The sequence below is a fragment of the Oncorhynchus gorbuscha genome, linkage group LG08, assembly GCF_021184085.1.
Source record: "Oncorhynchus gorbuscha isolate QuinsamMale2020 ecotype Even-year linkage group LG08, OgorEven_v1.0, whole genome shotgun sequence".
In the NCBI taxonomy this organism is placed as follows: domain Eukaryota; kingdom Metazoa; phylum Chordata; class Actinopteri; order Salmoniformes; family Salmonidae; genus Oncorhynchus; species Oncorhynchus gorbuscha.
In genome coordinates this window covers 38914269-38937532 of record NC_060180.1, presented here as the reverse complement: position 1 = coordinate 38937532, position 23264 = coordinate 38914269, and the positions used below count along the sequence as shown (strand labels likewise).

The following is a 23264-nucleotide window of genomic DNA, read 5'->3' as shown; positions in this document are numbered from 1 at the left end:
AGTTGTATCAGGAGCCAAGTGGCTTTTTAGAAAACATAAACCAAGCAAATGTGTAGATGTACCTAAAGCATACCTTTTATTTCACTACAATATTGTGTCTATACGAATGTGTATGTTGTCTCTCAATGTGGAGATAATCTATTGGAGATTCTGTGGCAAAATAATATATTTTTTCTATAAAACGAAGTATGCCATTTCCAGAACAGATGCGTTTTGGTTTCTCTAAGCCATGCATTTTATTATCAGTTCTCATCGCAGTACCGCGATATCCTTTAGCAGTAGTCGGGAATGTGTGCGCAGTGCATGCGCCGCTTGGTACGGAGTGATTTACCTCGTCAGACACTTTCCCTTGGAAGACTACAGCTCTAGCTTGACATCTTAACTCAGACACCCATCTGCCTTTTTCTCCCCCCCCACACTTATCCTTTCTTTCATGTGATCTGAATTCATTCACTCATCTATCCATAAGTCATTCATGAGGAATATAGAATAGTCTATACCCGCCCTGACTGCCAGTTTGTGGGAAATGATGATAATAATTGTAATTATAGGCAATAATGAGTGTCACATTATGTAACTACTTTTAATTATATATTAGGCCTAAACCATATAAAAAAACTCATTGCTCGTGCATGTGTGCACATTTGTTTCAATTACACAAATTAAGTATTCTAGGTATTCACCATCATTACAAATAGATCAAATTACATGTTGATATTGTATGTTGATTATGCAACTGCCGCTCGTATAGGAATGCGCGCAATGACAACTCTTTGCCTCGTGCTTCTGTTTTCAGCACCTGGAGCTGTCCTGCACTCACATGCCCTGTCAGGGACTTTTTTAAAGACACTATAATTTCAGTCCTCTCCAACAACTAATTAAAACACCGCGTTTGAATTAAACGGATGCATTAAATGCTGCAACGAGTAGGCATATGTGCCTCTATGTGTTGAATTTTAAGAGACATTATATTTGTAAAAACAATCCTGCTGCTACTACAGCTGTCAGTTTGGTGATCGCTTGTCTATCCCCCAGTTTGACATTGATTTCCTCCTGCCTCCTGTTTGTTGCCTATGGTAGTGATTGGGCTTTTCGTGCCATGTTTTAACCCCATGCCTCCCCACACACACGAACTAATCCGCGTGCAAAACTAATCCTTAATCCCCTCGCGAGTTGAACCTCCCCCCTCCACTGAACACCCACCTGGCGGGCCTGGCGCGTGTTGATTCCACTCAGACAGACCACGCCTCGCGCTGACAGCCAAAAAGGCCCCAACTACAGTTCAGAAAGCAGAGCAAAACATGTCAGGTCTAGGCCTACATCAGTTATCTATGGGGACTATGCCTACTACCACTTCTACCTATAGACTATTACGACTAAATATATAATAATACAAAATCAATTCAGAAAGAACTATTCTAATTTGTCTATAAGAGGCTAAGAACAATACTATGAGATGACTGGGCATACAATCTATATGAATAGCCCATGAAATCTCAGTTTCTCTCTTTCTTTCCAAATATATCTCAATCTGTCTCTTAGCTCTCTCTCTCTCTCTCTCTCTCTCTCTTTCTGCGTGCGTGTCTCTCCCTCTTCTAGGCAGTATGCGCTGGCTCTGTTATCCGAATGGTACGGGCCAAATCGTATTAAAATCCCCTCCCCCTCCCTCACTCCTCCGCCCCACACGCCACCCCTCCTCCCTCCTGTCTTTCAGACAGACTGTTTTTGCTGCATTGAACGGTAGCCGTGGAGAGAGGGAAAACGCAAGAAAAACAAGAAGCCGAAGAAGGAAGATAAAAAAAGTCAATATAGACATATCCAGAGAGACCTCAGATCCAGCGCCAGCTATCCTGCATCACAAGGACCACTTCCAGACCAGAACCAACGGCGACAAATAGTGCAGGACCCGGACTCCAGAGGCGTATATCGGTGTGTATGCTGCTATGTCTGTCCTTAGGAATATTATTGTTGTTGGCTGTGTCCGGGCTGTAAGCGAACGTGAGACACCTGTCACTGTTGTAAATACGATGCGTTCTTGTCCTGGAATGTTTCTGCGTGCGCCTCGCTCAGTAGCCTAGGTTACTGGCAGGTGGTGGAGGTAAACCGTTATATTGACCCGGGAATAAAACGCTAAACGCGTTGTATAATTTAGTGCGAATATGCTTTTTGTTGTTGGACTGTAGCTACGTTATGCCCCGCCGCCTCTTCCCTCACGGCTTTTAACACTGGTCGTGTGGCTGCAACAGCGCGCCGTTTGCACTGTTATTTCCACGTTTATAGGCTACTAGGTGTCTCCGATTTCCTCCACACGTAGGCTAATTTCGTTTATTGGGAGAAAGGTGTATGAAAGGTGGTTCCTACCGGGGCTCCATTCTAGATTCTACGCCGCATCCAGCAGCATTGCAGGTGCCTTGTAGGCTATACCTATCTTTAGGTTGGACTTATCCAATCCTTTGTAGAGGGGCTATTATTAGTGGTGATCCGCAATAATGTTATTATAGCCTACCAATCAGTTCTGTGTTTTTCTTGACACACTCCTCGAATGGTTCCAACAAGAATAAACACCCCCCTGCCCTATCCTATCCCCGCCCTATATTCGCCCGCCCGTCCCGCAGGCAACCTCTCTCTCGCCATGGCTCGCGCTGCCGTTGAACCGAACGGTGACAATGAAGGAGCATTTCGAGGGTAGATCCTAGCCTTTGCCTCGGCTTCCATGTAAAGCTATGTGCTTGTGAGAGCCCGAGGGTATGTATTATAGTGACACAATGTGCGTTACATCTGTGTCATGTGAAGCACAGAGAGGGAATTCTCAACGGGCGACCGGTGCAAGCATCTTGCTGTTTGTTCACTCCTGCGTTTTGCTTGGCCAATAGGGGGATTTGATTTGTGTTATTTGTAGTTAACAGGAGTTGTTTTGGTCCCAGAAAACATCCCACCTATACATGGCAGCTTGTAGCATTCTCAGGACCATATCAAGATTTGTTGTAAAGCTAATTTCCTGCAATTCTACACATTTTGCCATGGGATTGAGAGAAGAAATAGCCGTTTTAAAGCAAAATTATCCCAATGTTACACATTTTGTCACGACTAATGCCATGTTCATATGATATCTGAGTGAGAGTGACTAACAAAATCAATGAGGGCCCCCTGGAGGTTGGGGACCCTGGGCATGTTCCTCATGTGCCCGGTCAGTAATTCAGCCATGATACGTACCTAGAAATCTATAAAATGTTAGCTGACATGGGCTAATTGAGTGACTGTCAGTGACTGACACAACAAGAGAACAACTGCTGATGCACAACCAATTTGAGAAATTGCAGTTTGTGTGCTTTTACTATCCTAACTAACAGTAAGTTGAGACACCGACTGACTTCAGAAAAAAAATTGCTTATAATTGGCACTGCACCTTTACATTTAGAGGTGGACTGAATACATTCAGGGGAGGGCTTCTCAAACTCTTTGGGTCCGGGGAACCCATTTGGAATAACAAATTCATCCGGGACCCCCTCATAATCAGAACAACAACTTAAAAATAGAACAATGTATTGTGTTGCACACTTTAAACGTATTCCACAGATCCATGGCCAAAAGTTGTTTAAACAGTTGTTAGTAATATTCATTGAAAAAAATGAAATGTAAAAAAAATGACACATAAATATTTTGAGATCTGGCCGTGGACCCCGCTTTGAAAACCTCTGATAACAATGATAACAGACACTGATTTTCCGCCTTTAGTGATTTACAGTTGCCTTTTATGGCAATAGGCTATAGAGTTGGTCACTGCGTCACCACCCGATACTTTATGACACAGGCAGATTGATAAAACCCATGGAGCAGTTACGTGAGTAGCGATGTCCAAACGTACATTCAGCACCGGCCAACCAATCAGAAAGCAAGCAATTCATCAATAATGGTCTGGTTCTATCTCCACTGCTGTAGGTAATACTCTGGTAACACTCCGGTGCTCCTCTGCCTATCCTCGTGAGGATTCATCGAGACGAACAAACAGATCTGTGTGTCCAACCGACCATGGCATTCCCTTCTTACCCGGTCCCTGGTCTATGGACTCTGAGCTTATTGACACTACTGGCAGCCTCTGTTCAAAGCAACTTCATCGTTTTTGGTAAGCATCTCTCTCGCCCCTCCTCCCACACTCCCCCCTCTTCCCCTCCACTATCTGACGCTCTATCCTGTTGACGTTTTATTTGTTACCGTGTGATTACAAGGGAGTCACGGAGCCGTTAATAATAAGCTCATGGGGCATGTCCCCCTTCCCCCTGAACTCCAACTGGATTTCTGCTCTTGTTTTTAAAGAATGTGTGTGACTTACATGTGCACAAACAGGCCTGTGCTATGCCTCTCTCGGTGTCACACACATATGTGCGTATAAATAGGCTACCCCTGCACATTATTATGTGGGGCCAATGTGCTCATGATCATTAGTGACATTGAAAATTGATCATTGGGAGAGCCCTCACTGGATACAGTAGGCCACACACGCAGGCACGCACGCACGCACGCACGCACACACACACACACACACACGCACACGCACACGCACACACACACACTGCTCTCAGTGGACACACACACACACACACACACACACACACACACACACACACACACACACACACACACACACACACACACACACACACACACACACACACACACACACACACACACACACACACACACACACACACACACACACACACTCTTGCAGATGTGCACTCACACAGAACCCCACCAATTTGAACACATGCGAACACTTACTTTAACTATGTCAGCTGTTTTTACTGTCTTTTGAATTATGCATAACTGTATTTTATGTGCTTCTGCGTATGAAATATGTGTTGAGAGCAGTGTGGAGGGGTTGTCAATGTGAGTCAATGGTCAGTGAGAAGCTGTAACCTACTGCTGGGGGTAGGGATGATAAACAATCTTCTGCTGCTACTGAGATAAGGGGCCAGTCCCAAATGGCACCCTATTCCCTATTATAGTACACCGCTTTTGACTAGGCCCCATAGGGAGGCAACAGAGGTCAGTGTTGAGCACATGCTAATGAAATCCTATCATGGCCCGGTAAATAGAAATAATGATTGCAATTATTGAAAATATTCATCAAATTCAAGCATGTATAAGATGAGATAAAGTCCTGATTTCTGAAATTGAGAGGGCATAGGCCTGATAGTGATTTTGGTTCTTCATGCGGAGCTTATTTTGTCAATCCAATGCCAAGATTGAAATTTGCACCTGCAGTGCAACGAGGACTTCTCGCATTCAGAAATATGTCACATTTGATTAGGGTTTGTATTGGTGGAGAATTGACCATGCAAGAACAACCAATGGATTCCCTGAGCTTTTTGGTTGTAGCTTAAAGCTGTTTTACACTATTGTTGATCAACTGGGAGCCATTCAATCTAGGTTATCTGATCAGGTTGTTAAAGGAGCAATCGGCGATTGTTACATACATTTTTGGGACTTAAATTATTGATATACAGCAACACATGGCTTAATGTCGTGTGTCCGACCTAGTGGTAGTCTGCGTTCCACATTGCCCATAGAGCCCTCGTCAAAAGTAGTGCACTATATAGGGGATAGGGTGCCATTTGGAACAGAGTCCTAGATAGATGGATGGAGGGGGAGATGAAGGGGAGGGGGGGGGTCAAATAATGGTGATAATGGCCGGTGAATGGGGAGTTCATTTTAAAAGGCACTGAACAGAAGGGCCTACTTAGCGTAAATAATGCAATGTCATGTATCAGAGAGGAAAAGCGATTAGCTAGACAGATACATGCACTGCAGATAAACCATCAGATGCACCAAGCCTGTCTGTCACTACAACACACCTCAAAATCTATACTGTTGCTTTCAACCTGTCAAAGCCTCCATGTTATGGGTGTCTCTTACTTTCTTCTGCCCAGAAACAAAATGCACATGAATGATATGTATTAGCGAAACAATACAGGAGAGGGCATATTGTTATTATGAGCAGTGTGTCAAAGCCAGGGAAAGGACAGCGCTTAACGGTTTGTCTGTGCTGTGGCCCCCATACAGGGAGCTTCTAATTGCACACCATTTGACAAATCCATTTTCCACAGCTGGATGTGCAGTGGAGCAGTTCAGATGGAGTATATCGCTGAAGGATACATATTAGATCACTGTGATTGGGCAAGAATAAGTACCAAATGGCATCCCCTATGTCGTGCAGTACTTTTGACCAGAACCCTATGGGTTTCCTTAAGGGCTCTGGTCAAAAGAAGAGCAAACATATAGGGAATAGGGTGTCATTTGGGTTGCAGCCCCTGTTTCTGTATCGCTAACCCAGTTACCTTAGGCCTGTGTGTTGTGTCCACACACACACACACACACACACACACACACACACACACACACACACACACACACACACACACACACACACACACACACACACACACACACACACACACACACACACACACACACACACACACACACACACACACACACATGGTGGCCGCTAGCCTCTCGTCACTGACGGTGCCCCTTCTCTGCAGAGGCCATATTACAGATCTCGGGGAATAATGTCTGCGTCCCAAATGGCACCCTATTCCTTATGTAGTGCACTACATTTGTCCCTTAGAGCCATCTGGGATCAGAGCCCATAGAGCAATATGTAGGGAACAGGGTTCCATTTGGGATGCATCCATTGTGTGGTCTCATAGAGAAGACCACAACACGACGTGGTTAATAGTTTATTTACCTCAGTGCATTCTGTCTCGTGCGGCTCAGCAGTGGACTGCTGGATTGAGTGAGGCAGAGAGAGGCTGTTCTTTCAGCTGTGACCAATAATGAATAAATATTAAAGGACGGCATGCGGGCGTAGACCAATCATTAATTTGGTTGAGATTTACAGACGGGAGAGAGGGATGGCCTCTGTTCTGTGCCAGCAGTTCACTTTAGTCTGCTCAGGGAATGGGGCTCTGGCAGCATAGAGGCCTCCTGAAAGAACCACTCACACCACCGATTTCCTGTGGGCTGTTTATTGTTGACTGACTGACTGATTCATGTCCCAAATGGCACCCTATTACCTATATAGTGCACTATTTTTTAACCAGGACAGATACAGGAAATAGGCTGCCATTTGAGACGCAGAACCTGGCTGACAGGCGTCCTGTATGCTGTTTGTTTTTGACTGACGGACTGGTTGCACCCCAATTGGCAGCATATTCCTTATATAGTGGGCCTTTGTCAAAAGTAGTGTACTATAAAGGGAATAGGGTGCTAGTTGGGATTGTTACCTCGACAATCATGAGTGGCTCAAGGGAGGATGGGAGGGAGGCTCTAGCCTGTTAACAATGCTGAATGATAAGCACTGACTCATTAACAAGCTGGAGTACAAGAAGCCTGAGGGAATTACTGGCTAGTGACTGTGACATTAATAAAGAGGCCTAAGCTTCTACCATCGCCCTCTAACTCTCTCTCTACTCTGGATGGCCCCGCCCAGGCCACTGGTTTTCAAACCTGGGGCCGTATGTATCAAGTGACTCAGAGTAGGAGTGCTGATCTAGGATCAGTTTTGCCCTTTTAGATCACAATAAATATGGGTACAGTGCCTTGCAAAAGTATTCATCCCTCTTGGCGTTTTTCCTGTTTGGTTGCATTACAACCTGTAATTTAAATATATTTTTATTTGGATTTCATGTGATGGACATACAGAAAATAGACCAAATTGGTGAAGTGAAATGAAAAAAAGAACAAAATGGTAAAGTGGTGTGTGCGTATGTATTAACCCCCTTTGCTATGAAGCCCCTAAATAAGATCTGGTGCAACCAATTACCTCCAGAAGTCACACAGTTAGTTAAATAAAGTCCACTTGTGTGTAATCTAAGTGTCACATGATCTGTCACATGATCTCAGTATATATACACCTGTTCTGAAAGGCCCCAGAGTCTGCAACACCACTAAGCAAGGGGCACCTCCAAGCAAGTGACTACACCAAGCAAGCGGGACCATGAACACCAAGGAGCTCTCCAAACAGGTCAGGGACAAAGTTGTGGAGAAGTACAGATTAGGGTTGGGTTATAAAAAAATATCCGAAACTTTGAACATCCCACAGATTACCATTAAATCCATTATTAAAAATGGAAAGAATATGACACGACAGCAAACCTACCAAGAGAGGGCCGCCCACCAAAACTCACAGACCAGGCAAGGAGGGCATTAATCAGAGAGTTAACAAAGAGACCAAAGATAACCCTGAAGGAGTTGCAAAGCTCCACAGTGGAGATTGGAGTATCTGTCCATAGGACCACTCTAAGCCATACACTCCACAGAGCTGGGCTTTATGGAAGAGTGGCCAGAAAAAAGCCAGAAGCCAGAAGGTACTCTCGTCAGATGAGACTAAAATTGAGCTTTTTGGCCATCAAGGAAAATGCTGTGTTTTGAGATTACCATCCCCAAAGTGAAGCATGGTGGTGGCAGCATCATGCTGTGGGGATGTTTTACATCGCCAGGGAAACTGGTCAGAATTGAAGGAATGATGGATGGCGCTAAATAAAGGGAAATTCTTGAGGGAAACCTGTTTCAGTTTGCAGAGATTGTAGACTGGGACGGAGGTTCACCTTCCAGTAGGACAATGACCCTAAGCATACTGCTAAAGCAACACTCGAGTGGTTTAAGGGGAAACATTTAAATGTCTTGGAATGGCCTAGTCAAAGCCCAGACCTCAGTCCAATTGAGAATCTTTGGTATGACTTAAAGATTTCTGTACACCAGCGGAGCCCATCCAACTTGAAGGAGCTGGAGCAGTTTCTCCTTGAAGAATGGGCAGAAATCCCAGTGGCTAGATGTGCCAAGCTTATAGAGACATACCCCAAGAGGCTTGCAGCTGTAATTGCTGCGAAAGGTGTCTCTAAGTAAAGTATTGACTTTGGGGGCGATAGTTATGCACGCTCAAGTTTTCAGTTTTTTGTTGTTGTCTTATTTCTTGTTTGCTTCACAATAAAAAATATTTTGCATCTTCAAAGTGGTAGGCATGTCGTGTAAATCAAATGATACAAACCCCCAAAACATTGTTTTTTATTCCACATTGGCAACAAGGCAACAAAATCGGAAGAAATTTCAAGGGGGGTGAATACATTTGCAAGCCCATGTATATAGGCAGGAATGATCCAAAGTTGTTCTGCGTCCCGATTCTCCACCCGTTTCCCACCCGTTTCCCAAGGCACACTATGTGTCATGGATTTAAAACTATTGGATTGGCGTAATCATTGGCTAGAGGCAGTTTTCACCATTGTTGAATCCATGACGTGAAGTAGTGTGCAAGTGCACACTTTCAGAGAAGGGTGGAGAAAAGGGATGCAGCTGCTGAGAGACAGAAAGGGAGAGAGGAATGCGAGAGAGGGAGACAAACAGACAGAGAGGGAGGGAGAGAGTGACGAACAAACAGAAAGAGAAAGAGAGGGAGGGAGAGACAAACAAAGAGGAGAGAGGGGACAGAGTGGGAGAGATGAAAAAAGAGAGAGAGAGCTGGATAGCGACAAAGAGAATGAGCGCGGCTGGCTGGGCCAATTTTTGTTTCACCAGCTGATTAACTGACCTGTTCCAGTATTTAATGTTTTATTTATTTAACTAGGCAAGTCAGTTAAGAACAAATTCTTATTTTCAATGACAGCCAAGGAACAATGGGTTAACTGCTTTGTTCGGGGGCAGAACAACACATTTTTACCTTGTCAGCTCGGGGATTCAATCTTGCAACCTATCGGTTATTAGTCCAATGCTCGAACCACTAGGCTCCCTGCCGCCCAGTAACAACACCTGTCTGTCTGTCCCCTGATCAAATGTCACCCTCTATCCTATATAGTGCACTACCTTTGGCAAAAGTAGTGCACTATATAGACAATAGGGTGCCATTATGGATGAATACTTTAATTAGCACTGCTCTCTATTTGCACCAGATTCTTAGGCAACAGTGGTCTCCCCTCACCCTAATTATTACTTCTATCTCATTATCATGATGGTTGATTAATTACATGATGATGATTGATTAAGCTCCCACGGAACAAAACGATAATCAACAGACAGACGTATAGATAGTGAATCATTTCGATTGAGCTATAAGCAGTGTTATAATCTCTATGTCTGCATCCCTATTCCCTGTACAGTGCATTCTGAAAGTATTCAGACCCCTTCCCCTTTTCCACATTTCATTACGTTACAGCCTTATTCTAAAATTGATTAAGTACAATTTTTTTCCTCATCAATCTACACACAATACCCCATAATGACAAAGCAAAAACTATTTTTTATGTTAGCAAATTTATAAAATAACAAAAACAGAAATACCTTTTTCACAAAAGTATTCAGACCCTTTGCTATGAGACTTGAAATTGAGCTCAGATGCAACCTGTTTCCATTGATCATCCTTCAGATATTTATATGACTTTATTGGAGTCCACCTGTGGTAAATTCAAATGATTGGACATGATTTGGAAAGGCACAAAACTGTTCATATAAGGTCCCACAGTTGACAGTGCATGTCAGAGCAAAAACCAAGCCATGAGGTCGAAGGAATTGTCCGTAGAGCTCCGAGACAGGATTGTATCAAGGCACAGATCTGGGGAAGGGTACCAAAAAATGTCTGCAGCATTAAAGGTCCCCATGAACACAGCGGTCTCCATCATTCTTAAACGGAAGAAGTTTGGAATCACTGAGACTCTTCCTAGAGCTGGCCGCCCGGCCAAACTGAGCAATCAAGGGAGAAGGGCCTTGGTCAGGACGGTGACCAAGATCCCGATGGTCACTCTGACAGAACGGGAGAACCTTCCAGAAGGACAACCATCTCTGCAGCACTCCACCAATCAGGCCTTTATGGTAGAGTGGCCAGACGGAAGCCACTCCTCAGTAAAAGGCACATGACAGCCCACTTGGAGTTTGCCAAAAGGAACCTAAAGGACTCTCATGAGAAAAAAAGATTCTCTGTTCTGATGAAACGGGGAAGCATGATGGTGGCAGCAACAGAACAGCAACCCTAAGCACACAGCCAAGACAACGCTTCGGAACAGGTCTCTGAGTGGCCCAGCCAGAGCCTGGACTTGAACCCGATCATCTCTGGAGACCTGAAAAGAGCTGTGCAGCGATGCTCCCCATACAACATGACAGAGCTTGAGAGGATCAGCAGAGAAGAATGGGAGTCTCCAAATACAGGTGTGCCAAGCTTGTATCGTCATACCCAAGAAGACTTGAGACTGTAATCGCTGCCAAATGTGCTTCAACAAAGTACTAACTAAAGGGTCTGAATACATATGTAAAACCTGTTTTTGCTTTGTCATTATGGGTTATTGTGTGTGGATTGATAAGTAAAAAAAAGAATTGAATCCATTTTAGAATTAGGCTGTAACGCAGCAAAATGTTTTTAAAAAGTCAAGGGGTCTGAATACTTTCAGAATGCACTGTATAGTGGAGTATTATAGGTCTCAGAGTGCACTGTATAGGGAATAGGATGCCATTTGGGATGCAGACAACAATGTGTAGAAGAGAATTTCCATTGAGCGTTAAGCAGATTGTGCATCTCAAATGGCATCCTATTTCTATAATGGCGCTGGAGGGGATGGCTCCTAACCAACTGTGCTATTTTGTTTGTTTTTTCGCATTGTTTGTAACTAATTTCATACATAATGTTGCTGCTACCGTCACTTATGACCGAAAAGAGCTTCTGGACATCAAAAGAGCGATGACTAGCTCGAACTGGACAAAGATTTTTTCTTTCATGAGTCCAACACGAAGGATATACGGCTTTGTCGAGACAAGGCCCAAATCCCTGTCGTCACCGTGAAGAAAATACGGAGAAAAAGGGGGAGGAGGGCGTGGTGCCTTGTAAGAATTTGCCGATGAGTAGGTAAACCACCACTAGCCTCCGTATTATTGGCCAACGTGCAATCATTGAAAAACAAACTGGGCTATCTATGATTAAGGCTATCCTACCAACGGGACATTAAAAAATGTAATATCTTATGTTTCACCGAAACATGGCTAAGCGACAACACAAATAATATAGAGCTGGCTGGCTTCTCCATGCATCGGCAGGACAGAGCAGCTATGGCTGTTAAGACGAGGGGTGGGGGTGTGTGTCTATTTGTCAATAACTGCTGGTGCGTGATGTCTAATATTAAAGAAGTATTGATATATTGCTCACCTGAGGTAGAATACCTCATGATAAGCTATAGACCACACTATCTACCAAGAGAGTTCTCATCTATGTTATTCATAGCCGTCTATTTACCTCCACAACCAATGCTGGCACTAAGACCCCACTCAACGAGCTGTATAAGGCCATAAGGAAACAAGAAAATGCTCATCCAGAAGTGGCGCTCCTAGTGTCCGTGGACTTTAAGGCAGGCAAACTTAAATCGGTTTTACCTAATTTCTACCAGCATGTCACATGTGCAACCAGAGGAAAATAAACTCTAGACCACTTTTACCCCGCACACAGAGATGCATATAAAGCTCTCCCTTGCCCTCCATTTTGAAAATCTGATCATAATTATATCTTCTTGATTCCTGCTTACAAGCAAAAATCAAAACAGGAAGTACCAGTGATTCGCTCAATACAGAAGTGGTCAAATGACACGGATGCTACGCTACAGGACTGTTTTGTTAACACAGACTAGAATATGTTCCGGCATTCATCCAATGGCATTGAGGAGTATTCCACCTCAGTCCCTGGCTTCATCAATAAGTGCATCGACAACGTCGTCCACACAGTCACCGTACGTACATTTCCCAACCAGAAGCAATGGATTACAGGCAACATCCGCACAGAGTTAAAGGCTAGAGCTGCCGCTTTCAAGGTGCGGGACACTAATCCAGACTCTTATAAGAAATCCAGGACTAAGATTGAATCCTACTACACCGGCTCGGATGTCGTCGGATGTGGCAGGCCTGAAGTAGATCCTGTCGAGAAAACTATTACGGACTACATAGGGAAACCCAGGCGTGAGCTGCCCAGAGACACGAGCCTACCAGATCTTATACTCGCTTCGAGGCAAGCAACACTGAAGCATGCATGAGAGCACCAGCATTTCTGGACGACTGTGATCACGCTCTCCATACCTGATGTGAGCAAGACCTTTAAACAGGTCAACATTCACAAAGCCACAGGGCCAGACAGATTACCAGGATGTGTACTCAAAGCATGCGTGGACCAACTGGCAAGTGTCTTCACTGACATTTTCAACCCCTCCATGACCGAGTCTGTAAAACCTACGTGTTTCTAACAGACCAGCATGTCCCTATGCCCAAGGAAGCAAAGGTAACCTGCCTAAATGATTACCGCCCCATAGCACTCATGTCGGTAGCCATGAAGTGCTTTGAAAGGCTGGTCATGGCTCACATCAACAGCATCCTCCTGGACACCCTAGACCCACTCCAATTCACATACCGTCCCAACAGATCCACAGATGATGCAATCTCTATAGCACCCCACACTGCCCTTTCCCACCTGGACAAAAGGAACAGCTATGTGAGAATGCTGTTCATTGACTACAAGTCAGTGTTCAACACCATAGTGCTCTCAAAGCTCATCACTAAGCTAAGGACGCTGGGCCTAAACACCTCCCTCTGCAACTGGACCCTGGGACTAAACACCTCCCTCTGAAACTGGATCCTGGACTTCCTGACGGGCCACCCCCATGTGGTAAGGGTAGGCAACAACAAAAAGTACACACTCAGGGGTGTGTACTTAGTCCCCTACTGTACTCACTGTTCCCCCACGACTGTGTGGCCAAACACGACTCCAACACCATCATTAAGTTTGCTGATGACACAACATTGGTAAGCCTGATCACTAACAACGATGAGACAGACTATAGGGAGGAGGTCAGAGACCTGGCAGTGTGGTGCCAGGACAACAACCTCTCCCTCAATGTGAGCAAGACAAAGGAGCTGATTATGGACTATAGGAAAAGGAGAGCCGAACAGACCCTCATTAACATTGACACGCCTGAAGTAGATCCTGTCGAGAGTTTCAAGTTCCTTGGTGTCAAATCAAATCAAATTGATTTCTATAGCCCTTCTTACATCAGCTGATATCTCAAAGTGTTGTACAGAAACCCAGCCTAAAACCCCAATCAGCAAGTAATGTAGGTGTAGAAACACTGTGGCTCGGAAAAACTCCATAGAAAGGCCAAAACCTAGGAAGAAACCTAGAGAGGAATCAGGCTATGAGGCGTGGTCAGTCCTCTTATGAGGGGTGTCCACATCACCAACAAACTATCATGGTCCAAACACACCAAGACAGTTGTGAAGAGGACACGACAACACCTTTTCCCCTCAGGAGACTGAAAAGATTTGTCATGGGTCCCCAGATCCTCAAAAAGTTATACAGCTGCACCTTCGAGAGCATCCTGACCGGTTACATGGTATGGCACCTGCTCGGCATCTGACCATAAGGCGGGTAGTGCGTACGGCCCAGTACATCACTGGGGCCAAGCTTCCTGACATCCAGGACCTATATACTAGGCGGTGTCAGAGGAAGGCCCAAAAAATGTTCAAAGACTCCAGTCACCTGTCATAGACTGTTCTCTCTGCTACCGCACGGCAAGCAGTACCGGAGCGCCAAGTCTAGGATCAAAAGACTCCTTAACATCTTCTACCCCCAAGCCATAAGACTGTTGAACAATTAATCAAATGGCCACCCGGACTATTTACATTGATTTCCCCCCTTTGTTTTTACACTGCTGCTACTTGCTGTTTATTATGTGTGCATAGTCACTTTACAAATGACCTTGACTAACCTGTACCCATTGAGTCGGTACCGGTACCCCCTGTATATAGCCTCCACATTGACTCTGTACCGGCACCCCCTGTATATAGCCTCCACATTGACTCTGTACCGGCACCCCCTGTATATAGCCTCCACATTGACTCTGTACCGGCACCCCCTGTATATAGCCTCCACATTGACTCTGTACCGGCACCCCTGTATATAGCCTCCACATTGACTCTGTACCGGCACCCCTGTATATAGCCTCCACATTGACTCTGTACCGGTACCCCTGTATATAGCCTCCATATTGACTCTGTACCGGCACCCCCTGTATATAGCCTCCACATTGACTCTGTACTGGCACCCCCTGTATATAGCCTCCACATTGACTCTGTACCGGTACCCCCTGTATATAGCCTCCACATTGACTCTGTACCATAACACCCTGTATATAGCCTCCACATTGACTCTGTACCGGTACCCCCTGTATATAGCCTCCACATTGACTCTGTACCGACACCCCCTGTATATAGCCTCCACATTGATTCTGTACCGGCACCCCCTGTATATAGCCTCCACATTGACTCTGTACCGGCACCCCCTGTATATAGCCTCCACATTGACTCTGTACCGGCACCCCCTGTATATAGCCTCCACATTGACTCTGTACCGGCACCCCCTGTATATAGCCTCCACATTGACTCTGTACCGGCACCCCCTGTATATAGCCTCCACATTGAGTCTGTACCGGTACCCCTGTATATAGCCTCCGCATTGACTCTGTACCAGTACCCCCTGTATATAGCCTCCACATTGAGTCGGTACCGGTACCCCCTGTATATAGCCTCGTTATTCTTATGTCATATCTTGTTACTTTTTGATTTCATTTTCTTACTTTAGTTTATTTAGTAAATATTTTCTTAACTCTATTTCTTGAACTGCATTGTTGGTTAAGGGCTTGTAAGCATTTCAAAAGTAAGGATTACTCTTGCTGTATTCGGCAAATGTGACAAATACAATTTGATTTGATTATACACTGCTCAAAAAAATTAAGGGAACACTAAAATAACACATCCTAGATCTGAATGAATCTTATTAAATACGTTTTTCTTTACATAGTTGAATATGTTGACAAAAAAATCACACAAGAATTATCAATGGAAATCAAATGTATCAACCCATGGAGGTCTGGATTTGGAGTCACACTCAAAATTAAAGTGGAAAACCACACTACAGGCTGATCCAACTTTGATGTAATGTCCATAAAACAAGTCAAAATGAGGCTCAGTCGTGTGTGTGGCCTCCATGTGCCTGTATGACCTCCCTACAACGCCTGGGCATGCTCCTGATGAGGTGGCGGATGGTCTCCTGAGGGATCTCCTCCCAGGCCTGGACTAAAGCATCCGCCAACTCCTGGACAGTCTGTGGTGCAATGTGGTGTTGGTGGATGGAGCGAGACATGATGTCCCAGATGTGCTCAATTGGATTCAGGTCTGGGGAACGGGCGGGCCAGTCCATAGCATCAATGCCTTCCTCTTGCAGGAACTGCTGACACACTCCAGCCACATGAGGTCTTGCATTGTCTTGCATTAGGAGGAACCCAGGGCCAACCGCACCAGCAAGGGGTCTGAGGATCTCATCTCGGTACCTAATGGCAGTCAGGCTACCTCTGGCGAGCACATGGAGGGCTGTGCGGCCCCCCAAAGAAATGCCACCCCACACCATGACTGACCCACCGCCAAACCGGTCACGCTGGAGGATGGTGCAGGCAGCAGAATGTTCTCCATGGCGTCTCCAGACTGTCACGTCTGTCACGTGCTCAGTGTGGACCTGCTTTCATCTGTGAAGAGCACAGGGCGCCAGTGGCGAATTTGCCAATCTTGGTGTTGCCAAACGTCCTGCACGGTGTTGGGCTGTAAGCACAACCCCCACCTGTGGACATCGGGCCCTCATACCACCCTCATGGAGTCTGTTTCTGACCGTTTGAGCAGACACATGCACATTTGTGGCCTGCTGGATGTCATTTTGCAGGTCTCTGGCAGTGCTCCTCCTTGCACAAAGGCGGAGGTAGCGGTCCTGCTGCTGTTGCCCTCCTACGGCCTCCTCCACATCTCCTGATGTACTGGCCTGTCTCCTGGTAGCGCCTCCATGCTCTGGACACTACACTGACAGACACAGCATACCTTCTTGCCACAGCTCGCATTGATGTGCCATCCTGGATGAGCTGCACTACCTGAGCCACTTGTGTGGGTTGTAGACTCCGTCTCATGCTACCACTAGAGTGAAAGCACCGCCAGCATTCAAAAGTGACCAAAACATCAGTCAGGAAGCATAGGAACTGAGAAGTGGTCTGTTGTCACCACCTGCAGAACTGCTCCTTTATTGGGGATGTCTTGCTAATTGCCTATAATTTCCACCTGTTGTCTATTCCATTTGCACAACAGCATGTGAAATGTATTGTCAATCAGTGTTGCTTCCTAAGTTGACAGTTTGATTTCACAGAAGTGTGATTGACTTGGAGTTACATTGTGTTGTTTAAGTGTTCCCTTTATTTTTTTGAGCAGTGTATAGTGCCCATAAGGCCCTGGAGAAACATAGTGCACTATGTAGGGAATCGAGTGCCATTTGCGACGCATCTAGAGTGTTAGCATCCCAAATTGCACCCCTTTCCCTATACTAGCGCACTACTTTTCACCAGATCCCTATTGGCCCTGATCAAAAGTAGTGCAATATGTAGGGAATCGGGTGTCATTTGGGAAGCAACCAGAGTATTATCATCATCTCCATATTTCCAGCTCAGTCTCTGACTTGTTAGGATCTGACACATACGCAAGACAACCTGGTAGGTGAGACTCACAACAAGCACAGCACTAAGGCCTGGTGTGATAGTAGTTAAACAGTGATAAAATGAACCCAAATTACATGCACTCTCTTCAATAACATCTGATCTGAGCGGCAGTAGTTCTCAGTAGTTCTCAGTTCTAAACAAGAAGAAGATTAGACCTTATCAATCCAAGTCAAATCCCATCAATCCAGACCAACTCAGTCTATCCCTGATTACATAACAATAAATCAATCTTACTACAACATCACAATAACAAGAACGAGCAATAACGTTGAGCACTCAGGTGTGAGGGAGGCAAGGCCTTTTCTCAATTAGATTTGCTCAACTCATGCGTCCTCTGTCCTCTGTCGCCTCCTTTTGAAAAAGGTCAAAGGGAATCGAGGAGAGGGAACGTGGACGAAAATGTGCTTGTATGAAATGAGAAGCTCCTTCTCCACTCGTGCGTTGGTTCAAGGGGTGGATCCCCTTTGTGGATCCCCTTTGTGGATCCCCTTTGTGCTTCCTCGCCAAAAGGAGGCTATCGTGGAAGGGAGTACCGTCTTCCGCTTGCCTACTAACAAATTGACACACCTCTCAACCACTTATCGGTTGCTGGGTTACGGAGGAGAGAAGACAGAGGATGGACTTTTGCCCAAATGAGAAAAGGCCCATTCCAATCTATGGGAATGAGAAAATCGAGCCGATAGCAGAACTGTCAGCTGTGAGCTGGCCGACCGTTCAGAAAGGCGTTTTGATGAAGGAAACACTAGGGCTGGAAATGAATCAGTAGCTCTTTTGAAACACCAGCGTCATTGTGCAGCAGGCAGAGTCTGGAGGCTACGCTGCAATGTTTCCTTTGATTGTGCCATTGCGGTGCAGAGGAATTCTCCTATGGCTCTTTTAATTGATTGCCCTGGGGCATAAATCACCAAAGTGTACTGTTGTTGAAGCATGGCTTGAAGGACCAGGAAAGAACTCCAGAGATGTGTCTTTTAAACCCGTCACTGTAGGTGCGGCTGACTCTGAAATGGCACCCTATTCCCTATACAGCACAAGGCTTTTGACCAGTGCCCTGGTCAAAAGTAGAGCACTATATAGGGAATAGGGTGCCATATGGGACACATCCTTCATCTGAACCAATCATGGTGTGTGGTTCCGTGTCTTTAGATGGCTGTATTATGGACCACAGCACAGTGATTATATTGATTAAAGCATTTCTCTGTTAGTGCAGGGTTCCCCTGAGTGTGTCCTCTGTCCAATGAATGCATGGCTGTGTTGTTGTTTACCACGGTTCGTTGTGCCTTTCTGATGAAGGCATCATTGTGTAGGGTAACTCACTCATCAATGTGCTTTTCTGATGAGGATGTCAATGTGTGGTTTAACTCATAAACATGCCTTTTTAAACTCTAAAGGTCTGGGGCATGGGGGGGGGGATTGTTTTAGATTGTTTTTTTTTACCATGGATCATTAAGCTATTTGATTGTGAATTTTAGGATCCCTGTATGTGTATAAAAGAAATGACATACAGCGACAAGAAAATGTGTGTGAACCCTTTGGAACCTGGATTTCTGTATAAATTGGGCATCAAATTTGATCTGATCATCATCTAAGTCCCAACAATAGACAAACGCAGTCTGCTTAAACTAATAACACACAAATTCTTGTATTTTTCTTTTTTTTATATTGAATACATCATTTAAGGTTGGAAAAAGTATGTGAACCCCTCGGCTAATGACTTCTCCAAAAGCTAATTGGAGTCAGGAATCAGCTAACCTGGAGTCCAATCAATGAGGCGAGATTGGAGATGTTGGTTAGAGTTGCCTTGCCCTATAAAAAACACTCACAAAATTTGAGTTTGATATTCACAAGAAGCATTGCATTGCCTGATGTGAACCATGCCTCGAACAGAAGAGATCTCAGAAGATCTAAGATTACGAAATGTTGACCTGCATAAAGCTGGAAAGGGTTACAAAGTATCTCTAAAAGCCTTGATGTTCATCAGTACACGGTAAGACAAATTGTCTATAAATGGAGAAAGTTCAGTACTGTTGCTACTCTCCCTAGGAGTGGTCGTCCTGCGAAGACTGCAAGAGCACAGCACCGAATGCTCAATGAGGTTAAGAAGAATCCCAGAGTGTCAGCTAAAGACTGACAGAAAACTCTGGAACATGCTAAACAAGAATGGTGTTCATGGGAGCCACTGCTGTCCAAAAAAAACATTGTTGCCCGTCTGAAGTTTGCAAAAGTGCACCTGGATGTTCCACAGCGCTACCGGCAAAATATTCTGTGGACAGATGAAACTACAGTTGAGTTGTTTGGAAGGAACACACAACACTATACTGTAAAGTATGGTGGAGGGAGCATCATGGTCTGGGGCTGCTTAGCTGCCTAAGGGCCTGGACAGCTTGCTAACATCGACTGAAAAATGAATTCCCACATTTATCAAGACATTTTGCAGGAGAACGTAAGGCTATCTGTCCGCCAATGGAAGCTCAACAGAAGTTGGGTGATGCAACAGGACAACGACCCAAAAGCCAGAAATAAATCAACAACAGAATGGCTTCAACAGAAGAAAATACGCCTCCTGGAGTGGCCCAGTCAGAGTCCTGGCCTCAACCCGATTGAGATGCTGTGGCATGACCTCAAGAGAGCGGTTCACACCAGACATCCCAATAATATTGCTGAACTGAAACAGTGTTGTAAAGAGGAATGGTATAAAATTCCTCCTGACTGCTGTGCAGGTCTGATCCGCAGCTACAGAAAACGTTTGGTTGACGTTATTGCTGCCAAAGGAGGGTCAACCAGTTATTAAATCCAAGGGTTCACATACCTTTTCCACCCTGCACTGTGAATGTTTACACAGTGTGTTCAATAAAGACAAGAAAACATGTAATTGTTTGTGTGTTATTAGTTTAAGCAGACTGTGTTTGTCTATTGTTGTGACCTAGATGAAGATCAGATCAAATGTTATGACCAATTTGTGCAGAAATCCAAGTATATCCAAAGGGTTCACATACTTTTTCTTGCCACTGTATATTGAATTTGGCCTCTACTACTGCAGCTCATAAAAACGCTTTGAATAACACATTAATAAAAGGCAAAGAATACAGTAAACATGTTTTATCCTAACGAACAAGGTTTTGAAGTGTCCTTTATCTAGGAAATATAAGAAAGCTCAGGAAATATATATATATAAAATTGGACACATATTTAACCCCTTTTTTTGTTGGCACAAAACAACCTCCATACTTGCATTCATTTGTGCAGGTTACCTTCAGACGAGTCTCGTGACACTTGTGAGAGTCTAATCTTTCCATAGAGTGGTCATATTGTTTAGTAGGCCAAACCGTTTGGACGCGACACACGTTTTCAGAGCTGTAGCTCTGCCAAACAGAGCTGTAGCTCTGCCAAACAGAGCTGTAGTCTTGACAAACAGAGCTGTAGCTCTGCCAAACAGAGCTGTAGTCTTGACAAACAGAGCTGTAGTCCTGACAAACAGAGCTGTAGCCCTGACAAACAGAGCTGTAGTCCTGACAAACAGAGCTGTAGTCCTGACAAACAGAGCTGTAGTCCTGACAAACAGAGCTGTAGCTCTGACAAACAGAGCTGTAGTCCTGACAAACAGAGCTGTAGCCCTGACAAACAGAGCTGTAGCCCTGACAAACAGAGCTGTAGTCCTGACAAACAGAGCTGTAGTCCTGACAAACAGAGCTGTAGCCCTGACAAACAGAGCTGTAGTCCTGACAAACAGAGCTGTAGCCCTGACAAACAGAGCTGTAGCCCTGACAAACAGAGCTGTAGCCCTGACAAACAGAGCTGTAGCTCTGACAAACAGAGCTGTAGCCCTGACAAACAGAGCTGTAGCCCTGACAAACAGAGCTGTAGCTCTGACAAACAGAGCTGTAGCTCTGACAAACAGAGCTGTAGCCCTGACAAACAGAGCTGTAGCCCTGACAAACAGAGCTGTAGTCCTGACAAACAGAGCTGTAGCTCTGACAAACAGAGCTGTAGTCCTGACAAACAGAGCTGTAGCCCTGACAAACAGAGCTGTAGCCCTGACAAACAGAGCTGTAGTCCTGACAAACAGAGCTGTAGCTCTGACAAACAGAGCTGTAGTCCTGACAAACAGAGCTGTAGCTCTGACAAACAGAGCTGTAGTCCTGACAAACAGAGCTGTAGTCCTGACAAACAGAGCTGTAGCCCTGACAAACAGAGCTGTAGCCCTGACAAACAGAGCTGTAGTCCTGACAAACAGAGCTGTAGCCCTGACAAACAGAGCTGTAGTCCTGACAAACAGAGCTGTAGCCCTGACAAACAGAGCTGTAGCCCTGACAAACAGAGCTGTAGCTCTGACAAACAGAGCTGTAGCTCTGCCAAACAGAGCTGTAGTCTTGACAAACAGAGCTGTAGTCCTGACAAACAGAGCTGTAGCCCTGACAAACAGAGCTGTAGTCCTGACAAACAGAGCTGTAGTCCTGACAAACAGAGCTGTAGTCCTGACAAACAGAGCTGTAGTCCTGACAAACAGAGCTGTAGCCCTGACAAACAGAGCTGTAGCCCTGACAAACAGAGCTGTAGTCCTGACAAACAGAGCTGTAGTCCTGACAAACAGAGCTGTAGCCCTGACAAACAGAGCTGTAGCCCTGACAAACAGAGCTGTAGTCCTGACAAACAGAGCTGTAGCCCTGACAAACAGAGCTGTAGCCCTGACAAACAGAGCTGTAGCCCTGACAAACAGAGCTGTAGCCCTGACAAACAGAGCTGTAGCTCTGACAAACAGAGCTGTAGCTCTGACAAACAGAGCTGTAGCCCTGACAAACAGAGCTGTAGCCCTGACAAACAGAGCTGTAGCCCTGACAAACAGAGCTGTAGTCCTGACAAACAGAGCTGTAGCTCTGACAAACAGAGCTGTAGCCCTGACAAACAGAGCTGTAGCCCTGACAAACAGAGCTGTAGCTCTGACAAACAGAGCTGTAGCCCTGACAAACAGAGCTGTAGCCCTGACAAACAGAGCTGTAGTCCTGACAAACAGAGCTGTAGCTCTGACAAACAGAGCTGTAGCTCTGACAAACAGAGCTGTAGCCCTGACAAACAGAGCTGTAGTCCTGACAAACAGAGCTGTAGCCCTGACAAACAGAGCTGTAGTCCTGACAAACAGAGCTGTAGCCCTGACAAACAGAGCTGTAGCCCTGACAAACAGAGCTGTAGTCCTGACAAACAGAGCTGTAGCTCTGACAAACAGAGCTGTAGCCCTGACAAACAGAGCTGTAGCCCTGACAAACAGAGCTGTAGCCCTGACAAACAGAGCTGTAGTCCTGACAAACAGAGCTGTAGCTCTGACAAACAGAGCTGTAGCCCTGACAAACAGAGCTGTAGCCATGACAAACAGAGCTGTAGTCCTGACAAACAGAGCTGTAGCTCTGACAAACAGAGCTGTAGTCCTGACAAACAGAGCTGTAGTCCTGACAAACAGAGCTGTAGCCCTGACAAACAGAGCTGTAGCCCTGACAAACAGAGCTGTAGTCCTGACAAACAGAGCTGTAGTCCTGACAAACAGAGCTGTAGCCCTGACAAACAGAGCTGTAGCCCTGACAAACAGAGCTGTAGTCCTGACAAACAGAGCTGTAGCCCTGACAAACAGAGCTGTAGACCTGACAAACAGAGCTGTAGCCCTGACAAACAGAG

General features: G+C 45.3%; 1 protein-coding gene across 4 annotated transcripts in view; it reads left to right on the top strand.

Annotated features, from left to right (window-relative positions):
* Positions 1 to 1688: 1688 nt before the first annotated feature.
* Positions 1689 to 23264, top strand: part of LOC124041632 (cell adhesion molecule 3-like) — an 88134-nt gene continuing 66558 nt past the window's right edge. For 2 of the 4 annotated variants that reach the window (XM_046359433.1, XM_046359432.1), the window contains exons 1-2: positions 1689 to 1929; positions 3940 to 4123. In XM_046359433.1, coding sequence (XP_046215389.1) covers positions 4030 to 4123 — 94 coding nt within the window. In that variant the 5' untranslated portion in view covers positions 1689 to 1929; positions 3940 to 4029. The remainder of the gene's footprint in view (positions 1930 to 3939; positions 4124 to 23264) is intronic. The other 2 variants (XM_046359434.1, XM_046359435.1) reach the window with 2 other exon arrangements.